Source organism: Somniosus microcephalus, chromosome 24, assembly GCF_052327205.1.
Source record: "Somniosus microcephalus isolate GS21.2 chromosome 24, FLI_Smic_1.0, whole genome shotgun sequence".
Taxonomy (NCBI): domain Eukaryota; kingdom Metazoa; phylum Chordata; class Chondrichthyes; order Squaliformes; family Somniosidae; genus Somniosus; species Somniosus microcephalus.
Genome location: NC_141010.1, coordinates 25,865,646 through 25,891,984, shown reverse-complemented (window position 1 = coordinate 25,891,984; position 26,339 = coordinate 25,865,646). Strand labels below are relative to the sequence as shown.

Sequence of the window (26,339 nt, the reverse complement as noted above, 5' to 3'; positions counted from 1 at the left end):
AATTGAGCATTATTCATGTGAACCTTGACGGTGAGTGTTGGCAGGATATTTTACAGCAAGGTCAGCGCAACTGCGCACGGTCCTGTCCTCGCCCAACATCCACTTGCAGCAGTTTTCATGCAGTAGTGATCTGAAGTATCATGGCTGATTTTCCCTTCTTGAGCTCAGGCATATTGAAGCCAATTGTAGTACTCTGTTCCCATGGTTGAGATGAGTTAACCCAGTATATAAGAACATAAGAATTAGGAACAGAAGTAGGCCATACGGCCCCTCGAGCCTGCAATACCATTCAATAAGATCATGACTGATCTTTGACCTCAACTCCACTTTCCCGCCTCATCCCCGTGTCCCTTGATTCCCCTAGCGTTCAGATACCTATTGATCTCAGCCTTGAATATACTCAACGATTCAGCGTCCACAGCCATCTGGGGTAGAGAATTCCAAAGATTCACAAACCTCTGAGTGAAGAAATTTCTCCTCATCTCAGTCTTAAATGGCCGACCAATTATCCTGAGACTATGCCCCCTAGTTCTAGATTCTCCAGCCAGGGGAAACATCCTCCCAGCATTTATCCCTGTCAATCCCCCTCAGAATCTTGTATGCTTCAATGAGATCACCTCTCGTTCTTCTAAACAGACTGGGGATTACATTTGGAACCTTCCTGATATGCAGCTGCTGGTAAATCAGATGACGCACTGTTTTATAAGAATAGGTTTATTAACTTAAAAGGATGGGAAAATGGGTGGGTACCATTATGGTAAAAATATCAAGTCAAAGCTCGGGCTTTTGAGACAAGCTGCGACTTTCAAGGTATTGAAAGACGCACGATAACTTTATATTTTAGTTTAATCACCTTACTGTGAAATATCTAATTTGTTATGTCTTATGTTACAACCCTTATTTTAAGCCTGTAGTTGATTGACTGAGAAGAAAAATGCAAAAAAAAATTCAAAACAAATTGCCTTCTGTGATTTCACCTTCTTTCTAAGAAATTTGCAAATGACTGAATTAAAATTAAGAAATTCAAACCACAATTAATTAAGTAGCATATCAATCAATCCACTCGAATTAATCTGTAAAAAGCTTGCATAATATAATGAATAGGGAATTTGAATGAGTTCATTTCCACATAAAGGAATTTGCCTATGTACTCGATGTACCATTTTATGGAGAGATGATATGGAATGAAGCAGTATTACCAGACGTGTATTTTGAAATGAATTCAAGAAATGCACTATCTTGTAATAATTATTAAAAATATTCTTCTGAGCAGAGTTCTCAAATTTAATCGATTTTTAATGGATAATCATTAAAGATGTTTTTAAAAATGTGAACACATCGATTTAATTTTATTGTGACATAAATCAAAGTGGAATTTCTAACGCCCTTTTTAAAGAAAGAAAGACTTGCATTTCACGACCACCGGACGTCCCAAAGCCCTTTACAGCCAATGAAGTACTTTTGAAGTGTAGTCACTGTTGTAATATAGGAAAACACGGCAACCAATTTGTGCACAGCAAGTTCCCACAAACAGCAATGAGATAATGACCAGATCATCTGTTTTAGTGATGTTGGATGAGGGATAAATATTGGCCAGGATGCCAGGGATATACCTCCACCCCACTCTTCTTCAAAATAACACTGTGGGATCTTTTACATCTACCTGAGAGGGCAGACAGGGCCTTGGTTTAATGTCTTATCCAAAAGACGGCACCTTCGACTGTGCAGCAGTACTTCAGGACTGCACTGGAGTGTTAGCCTAGATTTTGTGCTCAAATCTCTGGAGTGGGACTTGAACCCACAACCTTCTGACTCAGAGGTGAGAGAGTGCTACCGTTGAGCCAAGGCTGACACTGTAAATGACCTATAAGGGTGACACTGGATTGCCCAGTATCATCGGAAGGAAAACAAATTTACAGGTGCCCCACTGCTGGGAGGTATGAGCAGCCTCTCGTCCTCTGCTTAGGTTACACTGACAATTTTAATTTCCATTTGAATTCACTTTGTTACCGTCAGTAACTGATGGAGCCGCTTTACACGCACGGTGTCCGGGTTGCTGAGATTTTGCAGCAAACGCTCGACGGCTTGGAGAAGAGTTTGCTGTTCGAGTTGGATCGGCGACCCCAAAGCCTCCTGTTTTATTTATTTCCCCCTCGCGTACTTTCTCAACAAAAAGATCGGGATATCGGTTCTGTGGATTACAGTACTTAGCGAATGGTTAAATTTGGCTTTTAAATGGTTCCTCTCCTTTTTGGCCCAGTTTGCTCTCATCGACCTCTTTCCCTCAGGCTGACACCTTCCTTCTCTCGTTTCCCCCTCAATAAGAACAGGAGTAGACCATTCAGCCCCTCAACCCTGCCCTACCATTCAGCAATTAGTCATGGTTGATCTGTACCTCAACTCTATTTACCTATCTTTGCTTATTATCCCTTGATACCCTTCCCAACAAAAATCTATCTATCTCAGGCTTGAAAGCTCAAATTGTCCCTGCAGCGACTGCCTTTTCAGGGAAATAGTTCCAGATTTCTACTACCCTTCGTGTGGGAAAAGTGCATTGGATTTCTCTCCTAAATGGCCTAGGTCTAATATTAAGATTAGCCTTGATTTTGCGTTAGGAATATCAGCGCTCACCTTTAATAAGGAGTAAATCGGACTGCAACTTCCGGCATGCGCAGTTAAACACGGAAATCAGGAAGTTGCTGTCCGAGTTGCCCTGCTCCTCCACAAGCTTTGCTACACTGGCACCTCGCTGAGAGACTCGGCATTCAAACTCACGAAGGGCATGAAGTTACAGTACTTACCCACCAGATACCCACTAAACACGCCAGAAATAGTTAGGGCTTGTCCATTCAAGAGTAAGTGAATTTTTAACCGTGCCAAGTCTTAATTATTAGCAAACAACCTCTCTGCAACTGAAAAATTACTTTTACAAGTGTGGAGTCTCCAATTATTGTTGGAAATTAAAATATTTTTTTTAACTTTTTGTTTCTGTCTCTTTTATATCTCTTAATCCCATCTTTCTTCCCCTCTATTTCACTTTCTGTACATGATTTTACATTGAATTAAGTATTCGAATTTGCACTTCCTGGTTTAGACTCTGCGGCCGGAATTTTCCAGGGTGGTAGGGGGCATGAATGGTGGCGGGTCGGGTGGGAAAGTTGTTATTTTTGACAGTGGGTTGGGAACCTGCTGTCATCTCGCTCCCACACGCCTTTCCCCCCAGGCGCGTCTGTCATCGCGGAGCTGACCTGACCGGCAGCGGCGGACAGCCCAATTTAAATCATTATCAGATAGTTTATAGGCACCTGAGAGCCTTTTTTCACTTACTTTTTAAATTTCCCTGCATGACCACGGGATTCACGCAGCTCGGGAACCATGTCTGTCAACCTGAGGCAGGAGTTCCGCGGCCATTGCTCCAGCTGATTACTTGACAGCATCAAATGTACAGTAAAATCTCCCACCTGACAGATGATTACTTTCCTCAGGCAGAAGCTGTTGCTCAGTCCATTTCCAGCACAGATTCTGCAGGCTGCAAGTGTTTCCAGCAAAGTCTCCATCCAGTGTCACCTCATTGGAAGAACTCTCTCACCATTGACAGATCGCTTCTGTCATCTGTACTTCACCTGCCATCTATTCCATCAACATGGGTGCCCTTTATCCTGTCTCACCTTCGTCCTCAGAATCCGACCACGATCAGTCCCAGCACCAGGCACACCAGCAGCACCAACAACAACACCAACCTTCTCTGCAATCAACTGATGCTGCACAGGACACAGGGCTTCAGCACCCGAGCACATTGCTGCCCAGGAGGCCAGGGATGGCCTCATCATGGCCAGATTTACTTCACTTTACGCTGTAAACCCATATGGCTGCCACATGATGCACCAGATTGGCACCACCCCACACTAGCACCATAAAGCATCCCTACAATTACCAAGCCATTCCTTTCACACTCATCACCATTGCGGGGGGTACCATTATGTCTCGCCATTCACTGCAACTCACTAAGCCACTTCCAAAGGTGCACACAAATCTGTTGTGTTGAAAATAAAGAGTTTTATGTTTGACACCACATTAACAGAAACTTTACATAAACATTGGATAAAACACCCAAGTGTTGTAATGTAGGAAATGTAGCAGTCAATTTGAGCACAGCAAGCTCCCACAAAATGAGGTCATCTACTTTGGACCTAAGGAAGATAAGTGATCATGACCAGATAATCTGTTTTTAGTGATGTTGGTTGAGAGATAAACATTGGCCAGGACACCATGTAGAATTCCCCTCCTCTTCTTCGAATAGTGCCGTCTTTTACATCCACCTGAGAGAGCAGACGGGGGCTCGGTTTAATGTCTCATCCAAAAGACGGCACCGCTGACAGTGCAGCACTCCCTCAGTAGTGCACTGGAGTGTCAGCCTAGATTTTGTGCTCCTGTCTCTAAGAGTGGGGCTTGAACCCACAACCTTCTGATTCAGAGGCTAGTGGCAGAAATGGTGGAGAATGACACACCGCCTTGATCCCACCGTAGCTGTGGCCGCGGCATTTTCCTCCTGGCCTACTGCTTGGCGGCCAGAGTAGGATTGCTCCTCCGGGGCCTCATAAAGATACTGCAGGCAGCTGCCGGCCTGGGCTCGCCCCTCGTGAGCTTGCTTCTCTCCCCCCCGCCCAGGACCGAGCTGCAGCTGCCGACGGCATCTTGGCTAGCAGACACTCCTGTGGCCCAAAACCAACAAGCTCTTTCAAGACTGCTCACCAAATGGATTTAAATGAGGCCCAGGCCTCAAAATGATTGGGTCCTCTTCACTGCTGACTGGCGGGCTCCATTGGTCGGCCACCCAAAGGTCAAAATGTACCCCATTGATTGATTGTTATTTGTAGCTGGTGGCAATGGTGGATTTAGGCTTGTAAATCTGTGAAATTCTCTGCCCCAGAGAGCCGTGGAGGCTGGGTTATTAAATACATTTTAGGTGGAGATAGACAGATTTTTACAAGATAAGGGAGTGAAGGGTTATGGGGAGCTGACAGGGAAGTGACTTTGAGCCCAAGATCAGCCATGATCGTATTGAATGGCGGAGCAGGCTCGAGGGGCCAAGTGGCCTATTCCTGCTCCTATTTCTTATGTGGATGCCAAGTTCAGGCTGGATACAGGTCCTTTGGGGCCATGTAGGAAAGGGGGCAAATGACACTTTGATCTTTTTTTCAATAACAGCATAGTTCCAGTGTCGGTTAAGAGTATGTTGCATAGGATGTATCCAACATGGTTCCGAAATCCTGGGCCTGGAATGGAAAGGCTTGCGCTGGTCCACGAGCAAAGAGCCCGGAGTTGTGGCAAAAAGTGAAAGTTGCTGCAGGGCCAGAGCTCCAGCCTGCACTGACTGGCCTGTCACTGAGTAACGGAAATTCTACATAACGCTTGGTTTGAACATTTGGCTGACCAAAAAAAAGTTAAATTTTAACTCGAGATCTGTCAGACATCACACTTTTGCAGCTCAGACCTGACTGTCTCTTACATTTCTAACAGGCTGCTGTTTGGCGAGCGTCCATTTTGGTGGATTCATGAATCGGGGGTCTACAGTGAGCAGCAGATGCCCAAGCTGAAGCAGTTTTTCTGCTCCTGTGAAACTGGTCCAGGTTTGTTCAAATCGAGTGCTGTGTGAATTCTAGACGACAGGCTAGCTGTTAGCTGTATTTTCTATCAAATCAATCACTTAAATTGACAGTATTTTAACTTTCTAAATTTTAATTCTTAGAATTAAGTTTCAGCTTTTTTTTTAAAAGTACAGACTTTCCTTCAATTTCTCAAGACACTTTTCTCTCCTGTTGAAGACCAGTTTAAAATTTCCTACATTGGTCTGAGTGTCAGTCCGAAGGGAAATTAGTTGCTGTAAATTCATCAGTTCAAGAACACATTTTGTTGACTTTTTATCAGCTCTGAACTAATGTGAATCTGACAATTTCAAATCACATTTTTATTGATAATTAGCAATTCAATATTGAAAATTAGCCACCTTGTTAGCACCGTTGGTTATTTTCAAGATGTCCAGTGGCCCACTGCTCAGTTGGACAATATTCCTGGTAATTCTGTTCTCAATTAGAAGAATATTCCAGATCATTACCTAGTCAAGTATCCGTACACCTCGGAGCTATTTGTTTGTTTATCAATAGAGTTGTCAGTAGCTATGAGTTGTATTATGTAGAAGAATAATTAGTATGTGGGTGTGCTCAAGGAAAATAATCTCATTGAAGGATTCAGATGTCTGTGAGAGCAAAGGTTGTGCGGGTCGGTATCTGAACCCAGCATGAGATTATTTTCATGGTCACCTCCACCTATTCATTCTGTTTATAAATGTAACGTTTAAACATAGTGGAGTCGAGTGCTGGTGCAGGAAACTTTCGATTTACCGGCACCTAAATAACCGGAAATCTCGGTTAACCGGCAAAATTCAGGAGTAGGTTCATACTTCATATTACTTGCCTTCCTCGATTTGTTGTTGTGCAAGGGTGTGGCTGCAGCTGTTGCTAAGCTACAGACGCTTGGAACTTGTGGCCATTGTTCTGAATCTGTTGCTAAGGAAAAGGGTTTGTTGCTTTATACGGAGCTCTCAGCTCTCGTATCTTTTACTATAGCTCTCGGTTATCTGGGATTTTTGATGAACCGACACCACGTCGGTCCCGGATAAAAAAAAGTTTCCTGTACTGTGCCTTCAGGCTCTTGGATCTACTCAGATCAGTAGCAGAATTCGTGGCCGATTTCCAGCCCAGGGATCGATGCCTCAAACCTCCAGCAGCTCTTTGTGGAAATACCTCCAGCAGCGCTTCCTCCGGTGCTCTGCCCTTCGAGTAGCCTTTGGACTCACTTGCCCTCCACACCAGCCGCCGAATCTATATACCCCATTTATTACCAGGGCATATCTATCCTTATCTTCCACGTCTATGTAACTTGAGTTTCACTGTGTCCGTTCGTGTGTACGTTTTGGCTGCCGCTCCATCCCGAGTCCATTTCCCCTTTTCTCTCCCTTTTTTTCCCCTCTCTTTACTCCTCCTAGGCCCCTTTTCTCCTGACATCATGCCTCCTTTCACTTTTCTCCTCTCGGGTACGCTGCCCTCCCAAATCCCTACCCCCCCAACCCTTCAGCACTCCTCGACCTTCCTACTCTCCTGCCGCCTAGGCGTGATTCCCTCTTAGGTGAGCCCACAGCTTCTCACTCTGCCTCTCCTGGCATCCTCGAAAGGGCCCATCAAGACACTCGTCGCTGCCTCCTTACGAGCAGCAACCCCAACTGCCCCATTCTACTCTCGTGCTGACCTTCCCACCCAGCTGTGGGCTAATCTTGCCAAGCTCCTTCCTGTCCCACTCACCCCTCTCAGCGCTGACCCTGTGGACTCTGCCAACAGATCAGCCATCACCGACCCCCTCTGCATCTCCCTCCTAAATGTCCGTTCACTTGTGAATAAGGCCCTTGCCGTCCGTGAGCATATTGTGGATGATTGCATCGTCATCATGGTCTTGACAGAAATCTGGCTGAGGAGTAATGATACCTTCCCCCTTAATGAAGCTTCCCTGTCACTGCTCACCCAAGTACCACGCCAAGTTTCTCATTGAGATATCTTCACTGCTTTCCTCCCTCAGCCTCTGCACCAAGCGACTTCTCATCCTCGGCGATTTCAACCTCCATCTCAACTCATCATGCTCTCTCTCCTCTGAGTCACTAGTCTCCTATCCTCCCTACATATAAACTCCCCAACCCATATTCACGGCCATCCCCTCGACCTCGCCATCTCGCGTGGCCTCGCTACTCCCATCGTGTCGGTCATAAATAAGGCCCTCTCAGATCACTTCTTTGCTTCCCTCTCCACTCGCATCCCCTTCCCCCTCCCAACCCACTTCCTTCTGTGTCGGCCCCTGGAAAAAAAACTCTCCCAACTCTCTTACAACTGCACTTTCAAATTCCCAACTGTCTAACCTTTTGCCCTCCATTCATCATGCCATTTCTGCAGCTACCAATCTGCTCAACCACACCCTCACCTCCACCTTTTGATGTCCTCGTCGCCATTAAAACCATTACTCTCTTTCACCCTAGTCATTCCCCCTGGTATGGCCCTCATCTCTGCTCCCTTAAGTTCAAGGGACGCGGATTTGAACGTCTATGGTGGACAACTGGTTTAACTAGTTGACACGGCCCTCGACCAGGTCTGTTCTATCTCACGCACTTCAGCCCTTGCCCCTGCCCCTCCCTCCCGGAACTACGATAGGGTTCCCCTTGTCCTCACCTTTCACTCCACCAGCCTCCACATTCAACGGATCATCCTCCACCATTTCCGCCACCTCCAACGTGATCCCACCACCAAACGCATCTTCCCCTCCCCTTTCAGCATTCCGTAGGGACCGCTCCTTCCGAGACACCCTAGTCCACTCCTCTATCACCCCCAGCACCCCTTCCCCTTCGCCCGGCACCTTCCCGTGCAAGCGCAGGAGATGCAACACCTGCCCATATACCTCCCCCCTTCCCACTGTCCAGGGCCCCAAACACTCCTTCCAGGTGAAACAGCGATTTACTTGTACTTCTTGCAATCTAGTATACTGTATTCGCTGCTCACGATGTGGTCTCCTCTACATTGGGGAGACCAAACGCAGATTGGGTGACTGCTTTGCGGAACACCTCTGTTCAGTCCGTAAGGGTGACCCCGAGCTTCCGGTCGCCTGTCATTTCAATTCACCGTTCCATTCCCACTCAGACCTCACCGTCCGCGGCCTCTTGCATTGTTCCACAGAAGCTCACTGTAAACTCGAGGAACAGCACCTCATCTTCCGATTAGGCACTTTACAGCCTTCTGGACTCAATATCGAGTTCAACAACTTCAGATCATAACCTCGGCCCCTATTATTATATTTTTATATTTTTTATCCACACTTTTGGTTTGTGCCTTTTCCTTTTTTTTCTCTCTCCCACATGGCAGCTGTCTCTCACTCTGCCAGCGCATGTCACACTTCATTTAGAGCCATTGTCTGTTTCTTTACCTGTCCTATTACCATCTCGTCTCCCCTTGAATGTCTCTTAATGTCTCTTCTTTCATCCCCTCCCCCATTTCCCAGCCCCCCAAACTGACTTTTGTTTCATTTCCTGCCTTTTCTCTCAGTTCTGTAGAAGGGTTTCGACCCGAAATGTTGACTCTATTTCTCTCTCCACGGATGTTGCCTGGCCTGCTGAGTTTTCCAGCATTTTCTGTTGTTGGTTTAATCATTCATCGCCTAATCTGGCTGGATCACATAAAGCACTATCAGGTCCTGCTCTCAACTGTACACTATTCCAGGGTCACCCTGGAATACAAAGATAACCTCCAGCTTCTATTCTCCACTACAAACCGTCTTCTTAAACCCCACTCCTCTGCCTCCTCCAGCCTCACCTCCAACAACAAGTGCAAGGAGCTCATGGATTTCTTTGTCGCAAAAATTGAGATCATCCGTTCAGCTACCTCTGACGCTTCCCTCCCTTCCCCTAGCCCACTGGGCCAAACTTCTCCTAAGGTTGCCCCCTGCCCTAGCCGTGAACTTGCATCATTCTCTCGTTTCTCTCCTATCTCCCATCATTCCCTTACTGTCTCATCTTGTCCATGAGACCCACCTTCTGCTCCCTTGACCCTATTCCCACCAAACTGTTGACCACCCAACTTCCCTTCCTGACCCCCATCTTAGCTGATACTTTTAACAGTTTCCTCTCCTCAGGTACTGTCCCCCACTCCTTCAAATCTGCCATCATCACACTCTCCTCAAAAAAAACCCACCCTTGACCGCTTTGTCCTTGCAAACTACCGCCCCATCTCCAACCTCCTTTTCTCTCCACAGCCCTTGAAAGTGTTGTCGCTTCCCAAATCTGTGCCCATCTTTTCCGCAATTCCATGTTTGAAAATCTCCAATCGGGTTTCCGCTCTGCCATAGAACTGAAAAGGCTCTTATCAGATTCACAAATTACATCCTGTGTGACTGTAGCTGTGGTAAACGTTATTTTTATCCATTCCTGGGATGTGGGCGTTGCTCTCAAGGCCAGCATTTATTGCCCATCCCTAATTGCCCTTGAGAAGGTGGTGGTGAGCCGCTGCCTTGAACCGCTGCAGTCCGTGTGACGGTGCTCCCACAGTGCTGTTAGGTAGGGAGTTCCAGGATTTTGACCCAGTGATGATGAAGGAACAGCGATATATTTTCAAGTCAGGATGGTGTGTGACTTGGAGGGGAACTTGGAGGTGATGGTGTTCCCATGCTCCTGCTGCCCTTGTCCTTCTAGGTGGTAGAGGTTGCGGGTTTGGGAAGTGCTGTCGTAGAAGCTTTGGCGAGTTGCTGCAGTGCATCTTGTAGATGGTACACATTGCAGCCACGGTGTGCACCCGGTGGTGGAGGGAGTGAATGTTTAAGATGGTGGATGGGGTGCCTATTCCACCTCATCCTTCTTGACCTGTCTGCAGCCTTTGGCACAGTTGACCACACCATCCTCTTCCTCCAACGCCTCTCCTCCATCATCCAGCTGGGTGGGACTGCCCTCGCCTGGTTCCATTCTTATCTATCCAGTCATAACTAGAGAATCATCTGCAATGGCTTCACTTCCCGTTCCCGCACCATTACCTCTGGAATCCCCCAAGGATCTATGCTTGGCCCCCTCCTATTTCTCATCTACATGCTGCCCCTCGGCGACATCATCCGAAAACACGACGTCAGGTTCTACATGCACCCAGCTCCACCTCACCACCACTCTCAACCCCTCCACTGTCTCTGATTTGTCACACTGCGTGAGCAGAAATTTCCTCCAACTAAATATTGGGAAGCCACAAACTCCATTCCCTAGTCACTGACTCCATCCTCTCCCTGGCAAGTGTCTGAGGCTGAACCAGACCGTTCGCAACCTTGGTGTAGTATTTGCACCATGATGAGCTTCCGACCACATATCCGTCCCATCACCAAGACCCCATCTACTTCCACTTCCATAACATTGCCCAACTCCGCCCTTGCCTCAGCTCATCTGCTGCTGAAACCCTCATCCATGCCTTTGTTACCTCTAGACTTGACTCTTCCAGAGCTCTCCTGGCCCAACCTCCCATCTTCCGCCCTACATAAACTCGAGCTCATCCAAAACTCGGCTGCCTGTGTCCTAACTCACATCAAGTCCCGTTCACCCATCACCCCTGTGCTCGCTGACCTACATTGGCTCCCAGTCTGTCAATGCCTCAATTTTAAAATTCTCATCCTTGGTTTTCAAATCCCTCCATGGCCTCGCCCCTCCCTATCGCTGTAATCTCTGTCAGCCCTACAAGCCTTCTAGATCTCTGCGCTACTCCAATTCTAGCCTCTTGAGCATCCCCGATTTTATTCGCTCCATCCTTGGTGACCGTGCCTTCAGCTACCTAGGTCCTAAGCCCTGGAATTCCCTCCCTAAGCCTCTCCGCCACTCTACCTCTCTTTCCTCCTTTAAGACGCTCCTTAAAACCTACATCTATGTCCAAGCTTTTGGTCAGCTATCCTTGTATCTCCTTATGTGGCTCAGTGTCAAATTTTGTTTGATAATGTTCCTGTGAAACGCCTTGGCATGTTTCACTATGTTAAAGGCGCTATATAAATGCAAGTTGTTGTTGTTGATCATTAAACATTGTCAGGCCCACTCTTGTAACATGGATGGTGTGCCCCATCCATCAGTACTGACTTTAATCAGTAAGGAGATCTTCGCTGAAGGACTTAATCTGTCATACAATCACTGCAAATGTATGGAATTTAATCTGCAGTTGATCATTGTGAAATAATATAGGTGCTATTGGTTACTATTGACCAGACAAAAATTGAGAGGAATATTGAATTTTCAGTCAAGCCTCTTATTGTTGATGTACATATAAGCCCAGAACTAACAAGTGACACAGAACTTTTTCTGTGATTCCTCCCAGGCTCTTTTATTAGATTTTTTTTTTCCTTTTCATCTTTCATGAAAAATGGTAGTGGGTTAGTCACAGGGGGCACTCGTTCAAAGGTACAATATCATAATGACTCACACTATACTCTCATGTACGTAAACATTTTCATGATTAAGACGGAGATGCTATGAACTGCCCTGGTGCGTATGGCTTAGTCACCACAGTGTGCACCTACCCACTGCGCCATTAGGGCAGCTCTGATTCAACTCCTTGATTCATTCTTATAAAAAAACTTTTGTGTGACTTGGGAAATAAAGCACTAGTTTTCTTGCTATGTTTCTTTTACTTTAGGCAGTCCTTCGGGTCACGCCATGATCACAGGTGCAGCCTGGTGGGTTATGATGACCAGTTTTTCCGCGTTCATTTACGATCATACTAGAAGGTTGGTGCTGCTTGAACTGTTTAAATATCAAAATGATCAGATAATTATCCACCATTTAAATACAGGTTTCCTAAATGTAGATCTACTCCCCCTCTCTCACCGGGAATTTTCTCCTCCGTTGCTGAAGGAGCTGACTCTCGTTTGGATATGGCTCCATGGACACCAGTTGCCCTCCATTATCTCACCCTATTGGGCGTTCTTCATGTGTAAACCTGACGGTGAGCATCGGCAGGCCATTTGATCACAGAAAGGATCTACTTGCCATGGAGGGAATGCAGCGAAGGTTCACCAGACAGATTCCTGGGATGGCAGGACAGTTGTATGAGGAGAGATTGGGTCGACTAGGCCTGTATTCACTAGCGTTTAGAAGAATGAGAGGGGATCTCATTGAAACGTATAAAATTCTGACAGGGCTAGACAGACTGGATGCAGGGAGGATGTTTCCCCTGGCTGGGGGGGGTCTAGAACGAGGGGTCACAGTCTCAGGATACGGGGTAGGACATTTAGGACTGAGCTGAGGAGAAATTTCTTCACTCAGAGGGTGGTGAATGTGTGGAATTCTCTACCACAGAAGGCTGTGGAGGCCAAGTCACTGAATATATTTAAGAACATAAGAAATAGGAGCAGGAGTAGGCCAATCGGCCCCTCGAGCCTGCTCCGCCATTCAATAAGATCATGGCTGATCTGATCCTAACTGCCAATCCACTATCACAGAACCATCTCCTGCATCTAACAGAATTAGACACACGAAATAGGAGCAGGATCAGGCTACACAGCCCCAGGGCCCGCTCCGCTACCCACAGGGCCATGACCGATCCGAACCTAGACTCATGTCCAAATTCCTGCCCGCTCCCCGTAACCCTTAATTCCCTTTACTTCTAGGAAACTGTCTATTTCTGTTTTAAATTTATGTAATGATGTAGCTTCTACAGTTTTTTGGGGCAGCATTTTCCATGGACCTACCACCCTCTGAGTGAAGTAGTTCCTCCTCATCTCAGTTTTGAAAGAGCAGCCCCTTATTCTAAGACTATGCCCCCTAGTTCTAGTTTCACCCATCATCGGGAACATCTTCCCTGCATCCACCCGATCCAACCCCTTCACAATCTTATATGTTTCAATAAGATCGCCTCTCATTCTTCTGAACTCCAATGAGAAGGCAATAGATAGATTTCTAGACGCAAAAGGCATCAAGGGGTATGGGGAGAGAGCGGGAATATGGTATTGAGATAGAGGATCAGCCATGATCATATTGAATGGCGGAGCAGACTCGAAGGGCCGAATGACCTACTCCTGCTCCTATTTTTCTATGTTTCTAGAGGGCATAATAGGCAAGCTGATTCTGTCCTCCCCCAGCATCAAAACATGCGTACTTTTGGCAGGTGTCACCAGTTATTACCTGTAAATGGACACTGGGCCTAATGATCTGATTAGAATAGGCAGTGCTCTTCTGAGATTGGGTTAAGACATATTTTTGGGAAGCGTCGTAGAGGCTTTGCATCTGCCAAAACTGTATTTAACCTTGCTGCATTGGATGCCTAAACTGAGAGTGCCCCATTCCCCCAAACCTCACAGAATTCACCAAAGCTATACTTTTTAAAGTTTTAACAGTTACAGTATGTTATCACTAACGCCAAATTTTCCTTGTATTTTAAGCTCACTGGCAAAGAACATTCCCGCAGTACTGTACATCCTTATGCTGCTGGCAATCGGCATCTCCAGAATATTCATTTTGGCTCATTTTCCTCATCAAGTACTTACTGGAATAGTTACAGGTTAGTGCTTTAATCACAATGTGTTCAACGGACCAATGGGTGGCTGAGAGATTCTATAACTAAAATAGCTGTGCTGATACTTCTGATATTTGTATTTCGTTTTCATTTGAGATTCCCTCTTCCTTATTCTCCTCAAGGTATTCGCCCACACCACTGACGTGATGGCAAACCAGCCTGTCTCAAGCAGCTGCCACTGTCTACCAGAACCAGCCGCATGCGAGCAATTAATGTCAGCATCTCTGCCAGTGCCATAGCCAAGATAAGAAGTTAAAGTAAACTTAAGCCTAGTCACTCCCAGGTCACACCCATGACTCCACCTATAACTGCTCCGTTAAAGCCAACTGTATTTTATGATTTTTCTTCTAAATGAATTCAAATAGATATTGTACTTTCTATCCTCTTCATGGCATAGTCTTCAGGAGGGAATAGTTAGTGTAGCTGTACTGAATGTCAATAGAGGTTTAGTGTCGGTATAACAACTACAGACAGAAGTACTTAATACCTGATTAGAGGAACCTAGGAATACTTTCTTTAGGAAGATGTCGACCCTTTGGAGGGTTGTACACAATTTGCCAAATGAGACCTGTGCCCCTCCTACTCAATCTAGTGAGAATAAATCTTTCATTGCAGAGTAGAAACAAGTACCCTCAGAACTGGAGGAACACATTGTGAAACATACATGCATAATGTCCTGCTTAGTAGTAAGGAATGTTGCCTCCCTGTGTTTTTAATAATGAATCTAAAATCTCAGCAAGGGATTATGAAAGTGAAAGTCTCAATCTTTTAAACATTAAGGGGGCTAAATTCGGTTGATTTGTGCTTCCCGTTAACGGAGCACAAATCAACTAGCGCCTGGGTGCGGTGCCGCTAACGCCCCCCGCGAAATTCAGCGGGAGGTTAGCAGTGGCACTAACCGTTAGCAAAGCGCCGCCGGCGATGATGTCATCGCCGTGCACAGCGCCCCGCGCGCCCCGGATGTAATATTGGGTGGCGCCCCCCAACTTACCGCCGGACGCTATGTCCGCCGGGGTCAGGGGGGCCTACCTGCGGCCGGGGTGGCTCTAGTTAAAGGGGAGGTGGCGGGTGGCCATCTTTGTTGCTGGCTGCCTGCCAGCACCTGCTTCCGTTGCTGTCCCCGGCCACCGTGAAGCCCCCCTGCGGGGTGCCGGCTGCTCTCCGTGAGCTCGGCACTCCTCTTGTGTGCCGGGCTGGTTTGCCGGCACTCCCGATCCCTGGTGGCTCAGCTGGGCGCCGGAACACGCTGCACCAGGCCCCTCCCCTTTAATAAGGGGAGGAAGGCCTGCAGTACTGCGGCGCAATGTGCCGCAGTGTGTGGCGCTGCGGCACGTAACGCTGCGATATTGGCTCGCAGCGCCCCAAGGGGGTTGCGGAGTGCTTCGAGTAGCCCCTCCTCTCTCTCGGGACGCTACCTGGGAAAATCGTCTGTGGGGGCGCTAACTTTTTCGGGGGGGCTAAAATTTTTACCAGCAGAGTTTTGTCTTTCTATTTAGAGTTTGGTTGTGTTGCTACATTCCTTCATTTGCTTTAAGCTAATTCAGCAGAGAGCAGGAATTGACTATAAGACCGTACTGATAAGTATATCTCTGTGCTACACCGTGTAGCAATCACCCACTGAGCCACCGGGGGAAGGAGGGATTGGACTCCCATTTTTCCCACAACCCTTCCTGATCTTCCCGTGCCAGCGACCATGTGCAGCTGAGGGGAAGTGGGCAACATGCTTCAGTATCCATCCGAAACTGTCTGCTAGTGAGAGTGATCCAGGACTGGCTTTGTTGTAATTGTTTCCCTATGAGTGGTGAAACACTGGGCACTTGCTTGTCACCTCTCCGTGGCAAGAGAGTGGTGGTTGGGAAATTGTGAGAACCCACATCGCACTACTCTGGTGGCGCGCAGTGGCATTTTAACATGCCACGCCTCCTTCACTGCATGACCCAGCCATTTAAAGATTATCTGTAAAACCTTAAGGGGAGCGTAAACACTCCTAATCAAAATAAATACAGGAAACTTTGCGATATCCGGCACCGACGGGACCGGCGTGATGGCGATCTATGAAAACTTCTGGATAGACCAGCGCTAATGTTGAAGGATACGGAGGTTTTCATCTCCGTATCTGACAACAAACACTGTTGCTTAGCAACAGCTTGTAAACAGTCGGCCCGTACCTTGGAAGCGTCTCTGTAGCTTAGCAACAGCTTCAGAGAGGCTTTCCAGAGACTTACTGTTTAAAAAAAAAATGCTAGGAGAAGAAAAAAAAAGAAAAAAAACCTAACAAAACGGCTGCTGATTTCTGCCGTTAGATCGAGGTTTCCGGACATACAACCTCCGGATAAACCAAAGTTTCCTGTAGTACATTAATAAACCTCTTTTGGAATTTCAGGTGCTGTACTTGGCTATCTGCTAGGCAGGCATGTACCTGAGAATATCAAACTCATCCATTGTGTTGCTACCTCAATCGGACTGCTGCTCAGTGCTGTGTGCTTGTACTGGGGATTGCATTACCTCGGTGTCGATGTTTCCTGGTAAGTCTTTCAATTTTCACTCTTTCCCTTTCTGGCAGCTAACACCTGTTGTGTGAGGTCTGTTTGTCTTTGTTTTGAAAGGTTCCTGTGTGTTTAAATATCAAGGGGAAAAAATTTGGTTGATCAGCGCCTCCCGCAAAGCAACTAGCGCCCGGGCGCGCCAATGTTTGCACCGTTCACAAAACTGGCCAGACATTTTGCAGCGGTGCTAAACACTACCGCCACGATCGCCTGCGCCCGCAGATCATGACATCAGTCGAGCGCGCAACGCCCTGGTAGCGCCCCGGACCGGATATTGAGTGGCGCCCCCTGCCTTACCGCCTGCCGCGAGCAACGACAGGTAGAGGGGAACGTTTTGCAGTCAGGAAGGGACTGGGGGAGCGCTATTTAAAGGCGGCCGCTTCCTGCCGTTTTTTGTCGGCGACATTTTTGCACCACGCATTCTGAGAGAGAGAGAGACTCCTGGAGAGATTCAATGCTGTGTGAAGGAGTTTTGGGTACTGAGCAGCACTTTGCAGGTTCATTTTGATTTGACCTTCCTTGCATCGATTTAGAAGAGACTGTGGGGGCTGCACTCTGAGCTCTTTCCCTGGGCCTCTCCATTGTTCTTTCCAGCAGAATTGATGTACGGGTCTCTCCAGGCCGAGATTCAAGGCTGTAATGAGCAGGGTGTGGCTGGACAGCAAGATCGACCCTCCCCTTTAAGAACTGGCCGGCGCCAGTGTGTCTGTGTTCCATTGCTGACTGACATCACATGAGCTTCGCCAGCGCTCTGAGGTAGCGCCTCGCTCCTTGGCGTTAGCGCCTGATTTAACACTCAAATCACCTCCAGGGGCGATAGAGACCAAGTTTGCAGTCGGAGGCGATAATTAGCGTCAGGCGCTAAACTTTGTGCCCGGCCAATAATTGCGCCCCAAACGGGGCGATACCGAATTTCTCCCCCCAAATGTCTTATACGGAAACACATAGGAATAATCACTAGTTAGAAAGGGGAAACAAACAATTTGGGGAGAGGAATAAATCAACCAGAGTTCTTGTGCCCCCCCTCCTATCTAGTGATTCCTGTTGAAATGTGCATGTGTGAACATGTCAGATGTAGAGGGAGTGAAATGCATAACATCTTCATTTTTTGAAGAAGAAGAAAACATGCTTCTGAATTACTGGATGATAAATGATGAGATAGTGGTACCGTTTAGCTGTAGGGATCTTTTCCCCCAAATACTGAAGGATCTCCCGCAGTGTTGCTCAGGGTAAGCTAGAGGATGTGTCGTTTATAAGGACAAGGGTGTTATGTAACAGGTAATGTATTTTTCACTGTTGAGGTGCAGGTTTGTTAAACTAGCCACAGATCTAATTGCTGTAAGTAAGCTCATTCTGAGGTGAATTAGAGGATGATTGCTTCTCTGTAGATTGACAGCAGCAGGAAATGACTGATTTCCAGTTTTCTTTTGAATGCTTTTTAAAGAGTGTTTGCATCAGCAACAAAGTGGAACCTCTGAAATATGGTGGACTTGGATGTTTTCTACAGATAGTCCTCACTTGCAGTCTAGAAAGCATTTTTATTAAGTGTTTCCACCTTGTAACTGGTTTTTCCAGTTCTGCAGTGATTCCTGTATTTAACATACGTGAATCGAGATCTCGACAGAAAAACAGCAAGCCTAAATAATATACAAGGATTTCAGATTCTGTTCTTTTTTTCCCCTGCATTTCAAAAGATACTGTTCTTCACACAGGTGCCTGAATAACCAGCGAATGTGTTGGCCAGAAATTGCATCCTTAATATAGGTACAGAGAAGGGCGAAAAAAACAGTGGGAGGGCAGACAGTCAGCAAGAGAGAGGGGGTGGAGGAGTTATAATTAATGGATCAAGAGTGGAACAAAAATAAAGCAAAGAAAAGCAAAATTTATTCATAAAATTTTTCTTTATACTATGCATGTCAGCGGTGTCCAAACTGCTTATTTTCTAGGCTTGACGCACTCCTGGCTGGCCTCCCACGTTCTACCCTCTGTAAGCTTGAGGTCATTCAAAACTCTGCTGCCCGTGTGCTAACTCGAACAAAGTCCCGTTCACCTATCACCCCTGTGCTCGCTGACCTACATTGGCTCCTGGTTAAGCAACGCCTCGATTTTAAAATTCTCATCCTTGTTTTCAAATCCCTCCATGGCCTCGCCCCTCCCTAGCTCTGTAATCTCCTCCAGCCTCACAACCTTCCAAGATATCTGCGCTCCTCTAATTCTGGCCTCTTGAGCATCTCCGATTTCAATTGCTCTGCCGTTGGTGGACGTGCCTTCAGCTGGGAAGCTCTGGAATTCCCTCCCTAAACTTCCGCCTTGCTACACCTCTTTCCTCCTTTAAGACGCTCCTTAAAACCTACCTCTTTGTCCAAGCTTTTGGTCACCTGCCCTAATTTCTCCTTATGTGGCTCGGTGTCAAATTTTGTTTTATAACGTTTCTATGAAGCGCCTTGGGACATTTTACTATGTTAAAGGCACTATATAAACACAAGTTATTGTGTGCACCAGTGGGCCACATGTTTAAATCAATGTTCCCATTAATTTACATATATCTCAAGTTGTGGATTCCAGCAGATCTTGGTGCTCTAATTCAGGATTTATCCACCAGTGAGGCAAAAGCACTTAAAGAACAAACCTCCAGGACAAATAAACAAGTAAAAAAAATATAAGCATGAATAGAGGAGGCCTTGCCTGATGTAGGCTAGATTGCTAGGGCTCACCGCTGCAGATGAATGATGGAATGTAGTTGATACATCCCTGACATATGTATTCATGTGACTTTCCTATATACATACACCTTGGGTCAAAATATCTCAACAGTTTAAGTATTTCCATGCATTTCTTCATCCATGTGTGCATATAAGAAAAGAAATGGGAAGATCATTGCGAAAAAAGGAAAATCATCATCTTCTTCTTAGGCAGTCCCTCGGAACCGAGGATGACTTGCTTCCACATTAAAAATGAGTTCTCAGGTGACTGATGAGTCCAATGCGGGACCTACAGTCTCTGTCACAGGTGGGGCAGACGGTGGGTGGGGTGCTTGGGTTGAGGTGCGCTCCTTCCGCTGTTTGCGCTTGGCTTCCGCCTTGCTCTCGGTGAAGAGACTCGAGGTGTTTGGCGCCTTCCCGGATGCTTCTCCTCCACTTTGAACGGTCTTGGGCCAGGGATTCCCAGGTGTCAATGGGGATGTTGCACTTTTTCAAGGAGGCTTTGAGGGTGTCCTTGAAGCGTTTCCTCTGCCCACCTGGGGCTCTCTTGCCGTGTTGGAGCTCCAAGTAGAGCGCTTGTTTTGGGAGTCTCGTAGTGGGCATGCGGACGATGTGACACGTCCATCGGAGCTGATTGAGCGTGGTCAAAGCTTCGATGCTGGGGATGTTGGCCTGAGCGAGAACACTGACATTGGTGCGCCTATCCTGCCAATGGATTAGCAGGATCTTGCGGAGGCAGCGTTGGTCGTACCTCTCCAGTGCTTTGAGGTGCCTGCTGTACATGGTCCATGTCTCTGAGGCATACAGGAGGGTGGGTATTACTACCGCTCTGTAGGCCATGAGCTTAGTGCCGGGTTTGAGGCCCTGATCTTCAAACACTCTCTTCCTCAGGCAACCGAAGGCTGCACTGGCACACTGAAGGCAGTGTTGGACTTCGTCATCGACGTCTGCCCTTGTTGACAGTAGGCTCCCAAGGTATGGAAAGTGGTCCACGTTGTCCAAAGCCTTGTCATGGAATTTGATAATCGGGGGGGGGGGGGGGGGGGGCAGTACTGTGTGGCGGGAGCAGGTTGGTAGAGGATGTTTAGTGTAAGGCCCATGCGCTCGTATGCTTCGGTGAAGGTGTTAACAATGGTTTGGAGTTCGACCTCCAAGTGAGCGCAGACGCAAGCATCGTCTGCGTACTGTAATTCGACGACAGAGGAAGGGACGACCTTGGATCTGGACTGGAGGCGACGGAGGTTGAACAGTTTTCCGTTTGTTCTGTAAATTAGCTCCACTCCAGCGGGGAGCTTACTGAGAGTGAGCTGGAGCATTGCCGCAAGGAAGATCGAGAAGAGCGTTGGTGCGATGACACAACCTTGCTTGACCCCGAAAATACGAGGAAAAACGCAACATGTAAAGGAAGAAGTCTGAGCATGAAAATTTTTAAAACCCCGGCATAGACATCCTTTACTTTGAGCACAGAAAAACAAAAACTGCCCACATTTTTAGCCTGTCTCTGTTGTCTTTCTGTTGCTATTTCTCTCTGTCTCTCCTCGTCTGCTTTTGTTCTCTTTTTTTACAATTTGTTTTTCTTCTCTTTCTGTGCCTCAGTAGCTGCATTTACATCCTCTCCTCCCATTATGTACTTCTTCCCCAACCCCTCGCATTCCCTACTTATTTGCTTTTCAACTACCCATTCCTCTTACTACCACCACCTCATCTTGTTGCAAACCCTACTCACTTCTGTCCCTACCTCTATCTCATAGAAGATAGGAGCAGGAGTAGGCCATTCGGCCCCTCGAGCCTGCTCCGCCATTCAATGAGATCATGGCTGATCATCCAAACTCAGTACCCTGTCCCTGCCTTCTCCCCATATCCCTTGATCCCTTTACCCTTCAGAAATATATCTAACTCCTTCTTGAATATATTTAATGAATATTATCCCATTTGGACTATCCACTCAAACATTATGGCCGAAATTTTGCCGGCGCTCAGAGGGGCGGGTTCGGAGGTGGGTCCGCTGTCAAAATCAAAAAGGTTGGCAGCGGGTCGGTATCCCGCTGTCAACCCGCTTCCGTGTCAGTTTCCCAAGTGTCGGGTCTGTCATCCCTGAACAGGCCCGACACCAAGCGGTGGGGCAGCCAATTCAGGTACAGGTAGACTACCCTTTATCCGGACTTCCGAAAACCGAAACCCTCTAAAAAACCGAAGGTTTTTTCGTTCAGCGTAAGTCGTGCGTACGACTTACGCTGAACGAAAAAACCTTCGGTTTTTAGAGGGTTCCGGTTTCGGAAGTTCAGATAAAGGGTAAGTCGTGCGCACGACCCCCCGCCGACCCCGACCGACTTACGCTGAGCGTCAGCGTAAGTCATGCGCACGACCCCCCCGCCGACCCCCCCCCCCCGCTGACCCCCCTGCGGACCCCGCCGGCCCCGACAACCGCCGACCCCCCCCCGCAGACCCCGCCGGCCCCGACAACCGCCGCCCCCCCCCGCCGGCCCCGACCCCCCCGCGGACCCCGCGAACCGCCGGCCCCGACAACCGCCGGCCCCGACCCCCGCCGACCCACCTTCCGAAATCCGAAATTCTCCGAAAACCGAAACTCGGCTGGTCCCGAGGTTTTCGGATAAAGGATAGTCTACCTGTACTTAAAAGCTTGTTAAAAGGTACTTAAGCAACATTTTACCATGTACTTACCATTTTACCAGCTTTTTCACAAGGTTCCTGGGGCGCGAGGATCACGTCAGGTAAGTATGTTGGGTTCTCACTGACTCTCCATTCCACTGAACAGTTGACAGCTGCAAAAGTGGTATAAAAGCTACCATTTCACAGCTGTTCACTTTCCAATATTAGAAGCTAGAGCCTTCAGAATTTGGAATACACTTTTCAGCTTTATGCAGTTTAGAAGTGTTTGGAGTAAACTCTCTATCCACTGTCGCCTCCTTGGAGCAAGCTCTCTCACCATTGACAGATCGCTTCTGTCATCTCAACTTCAGCTGCCATCTATTCCAGCAGCATCGGTGCCCTTGAAAAAATCTCACCTTCGTCCTCAGAATCCCACCACGATTAGCTCCAACACCAGCATCACCAACAACAATACCAACCTACTCAGCAATCACCTGATGCTGCACAGGGCATCAGCACCCGACCACACTGCTGCCTGGAAGGCCAGGGATGGCCTCACCATGGCCAGATTTACTTCACTTGACGCTGTACACCCTGGCTGCCACTTGATGCACCAGGTTGGCACCAACCCACACCAGCACCATAAAGCATCCTACAATGTCCAAGCCATTCCTTTCACACTCATCACCATTGCGGGGGATACCGTTATGTCTCACCATTCACTGCAACTCACTAAGCCACTTCCAAAGGTGCACACAAATATGTCCAAGAAGGCAAAGTGTGGAAAATAAAGATTTCAATGTTTGGCAACACATCAACAGAAACTTTACATGAACATTGGCAAAAATACCCAAGTGCCTACCCTTGTGTGTTGTTAGTTGGTATGATTGGACAAGGATGGGGATGAGTGTGTGGGGTGGCTAGTGAGATGGGGATGTTATAATGTAGATAGAGAGGGATGGGTGGAGGTGTAAGGTAAGCTGGTGTGAGTAAGGATGTGCAGGAGTAGGGTAGGGAAGGCAGAGTCTTGAGGATGTGATGAGTGGCACAGCAGGATGAGGCGGAGTGTGGCTTTTCAGTAACGTTTCGTGATCTACTGAGATCATTGAAAGGTTTGCGCCACTGCAACCTGGTCCTCCTGACCACATCCCTGCTTGTGTCCTCCTATGCAATGTGCAACCAGGCTGCTTTGGTGTCCTGGGGAGGTCTCTTCCGCCCATTGAAAGGGAAGAGAACCTCCCTGCATGCTGTGGCTCCCTCCATAAGCATGTGGAAGGAGTCATGGGAGAGCCTGGGTGCAACCATGCAGTGTTTGCAGCACCTCAATGCTGCAGAACACTGACAGCTCAACTGTCAAAATGAATGTGGACATGGTCCCTTTAAGGAAACCGGCTGATGACGTGTCATCAAATGACGTCATCAGACCCAATTCCTTTTAATTGTCTGGGAACCTTGCAGGGTGGGCTTAACAAGCCCAATCAACAGAAAAGTCTTCTCGCACAGCGGGATGGAACTGGGAGCAGGGTCGCCGTCTGCCACCTACCTTGGCTGCACTTAGCCTGCCTCGGTAGGCGAAATCGCGGCCTTTATCATACCCCCTCCCTCACTCTGCTGTCACTCACCCCATCTTTTAATCCTCCATTCACTCCCAATAATGGGTAGCAAAAGGCCCCTTCACCCTGTTTACCTTCTCCTCTCCTATCCATTTTCCTCAAAATGTGTTGTTTGCATTCAAAGTTCAACTAACTTTTTATTTAAAAAATCAAATTAGGATGAGGAAAGACACCTTGTCTGCCTCTGGATTTGTTAGAGAGACACACACAAAAGTGTCAGCAATTAGAAGAATTAAATTTTCTAACTGTGAATTTTGTAAGGTGAAATAACTAGAAGCTTTCTGCTTGCTTCAAAATACTTTTTTGAAAATAAATAAAAATTGCGATGAAGAAAGACAGGGATCGATTTTTGTGGAGCCGTCAGGCGGGGTTTCAGGCGTGTGGCGGGGGGGGAAATCCCGATTTCGGGGATCCCGACACCATCCCACCCAAAACCCCGCTCCACGCAACTTTCAGGGGCGGCGGGTACCCGCCTCGCACTGGGACCCGCCGACCCCAGGCGGGAAGGGATTAGTGCCAATTAACTGCCTGTTAACAGGTAGTTAACAGGCAGTTTTTAGCCTAATCCCTATTTTGAGGGGTTTCGTGTGGGATTCCCGACGGCTCCAAACCACGCCAGGTTAGAGCAGGCGGGCCGTCGGGTTGAAGGAGTTGGAGGGGTCGCGATGTCGGCGCTCGGGTGAGCGATGGGTGCATGAGTGCAAAGGTAAGTATGTTTGGTGTGTCTAAAGTGTGTAAAGAACTTTTACTTACCTGTACTTACCTTCACAGCCTTTCTTCCTGTAGCCGTCGGGAGCGCATCACTCAGCCGGCAATTAAAGCTGAACGGCTGCGATCTGTGAAAAGTGACAACCTTCAGTTTTGAGTGCCGATGTGAGTTCTAACTGAGTCTGTGCAGAAGGACTCATGTCAGAACTCAGACTGTCAGTGTTTGACAGCTTCAAACAGCTGTGAAACACTGATATTTCATCTGTCAAGAACTCGTGACAGATGAAATTGCAGTCTGTGACGTCACCTGTTGCCGGATGGCCCTTAATTGGCCTGCTGAGCCCGCTGGGCGGGCTTAACAAGGTCAATCAAGGGAAAATCGCACGGATTGGCCGGACGTCGATGTAGGCGGAACTAAAACCTGAAAGTTGTAGTCCCGCCTTCTTCCCGACAGCTTCGGGAAAATCGACCCCATAGTCTCATTCTCAGCTTAATACACGTTCTGTAGTTTATGGAGCACAAAATAAAAGTTATGTAAACTGTAGACTAATTTTCTCTCTTTCTCGTACTCTCTGACATACCTTTTGGTTTAAGAAGGAACACGGAATATAAACTTTACCCCGATAAAGCTTCTGAAATGTATCCGCAAGCTCCTCTTGAAATGATTTTAACAAAATCTTTAGTTGTTTTCTAAATAGTTATCTGTTCCTATTGTTTGACAAGCTTAATTGATGCACCCTGGGAAAGTGTGTACACCGCACATGCTCAAGCTGCAAGACGTGCATTCAGTTAACAGCACCATAGCCCTGGGCCGAAATATCAAATTAAAGGCCAGGCTTTTGGAGAGGCTGAGGCTTTCAAATCTTTAATGAACACATTAAAAGACACAAATTCAATGGATTAATTTAATCATGTTACTGTGAAATGTTTTTTTTAATTAAATTTTAGTTTGGACATTAGAAATCTCAGTTACTGAGGAATAAATGGCAAATGAAAAAATTTCAGAAAGCATTTGAGCAGTTGCTAGGGGGAAAGTGCCATCTAGTGGCCATAGCCTGTAATTATGTGGTGATGGTACACAGTTGACTTGGGGATTTTCCATTTTAAATGTAGACATAGAATTCTGAAATGTGAAAATGTTGACACAAAAGTGTGACAAGAAAACCTAACAGGAAGAAAGTTTTCGTAGCCAGGAAGTGCATGCAAACAGCATTGCTCAGAGTGAGTCAAGAGCTGTACTAATTTAAAATGTATCATTTTGATGCTGCTTCATCGTGTAATGACATCAATCTTTAAATCAGTAGAGTGGGGGCAGTCTCAATGAATTGTTTTCATGCCAGACTCGCATGGCCAGAAGCTCATTAGTTTTGAGAGAGATAAAATATTGCAGAAAGAATATGAAACAGACCTTGCAGCCAACAGGTGAATTGAACCTGGAAGGTTTAATGAATTGGCTTGTACCTGCAACATAACTGTTCATTTATTTTTCAGCCAGCAGGCTTACTGAATTATTTATTTTAATTTATTGCCCATAGAATGTGTTGAAAAGCATTCAGCCAGCAAAGGAATAAAACCTGTAGGATTTGATGAATTACTGTATACACCCAACAACTCTTTTATTTATTTAATTTTTGGGCAGCAGGTCAAGTAGTCTCGCTCAAGTAATTATTTATTTTCATGTGGCCAAGAGATGAATTGATCCCAGACAATTTAATTGATTATACCTGCAACAACATAAATTCATTTTCAAACTGCAGGCCAGGAGCCCTCACAGACTTTTCTACTCCCAGAAATGTTTCGCCACTATTTTGGTTTAAGGAAGTCCATTTGATCCACAAAAAAAAGAGAACGAAATGGAGCAGGAGCAGAACAATGACAGCCCACTCATGTTAATTCAGAGTTCATAAAATCAAAGACGAGTACAGCACAGAAGAAGGGCATTCAGCCCATCGAGTCTGCGCTGGCTCTTTCGAAGAGCAATCCAGTTAGTCCCACTCCCCCGCTCCTTCCCCATATCCCTGCAATTCTTTTCTCCTTCAAGTA

The 26,339-nt window shown here is 47.0% G+C and overlaps 1 protein-coding gene across 1 annotated transcript in view; it reads left to right on the top strand.

Moving 5' to 3' along the window:
- g6pc3 (glucose-6-phosphatase catalytic subunit 3) overlaps positions 1-26,339 on the top strand; it is a 35,851-nt gene that overhangs the window by 8,002 nt on the left and 1,510 nt on the right. The window contains exons 2-5 of the mRNA XM_085966337.1: positions 5,521-5,630; positions 12,240-12,330; positions 13,984-14,102; positions 16,501-16,642. Of these exons, the coding sequence (XP_085822463.1) occupies positions 5,521-5,630; positions 12,240-12,330; positions 13,984-14,102; positions 16,501-16,642 (462 nt within the window). The remainder of the gene's footprint in view (positions 1-5,520; positions 5,631-12,239; positions 12,331-13,983; positions 14,103-16,500; positions 16,643-26,339) is intronic.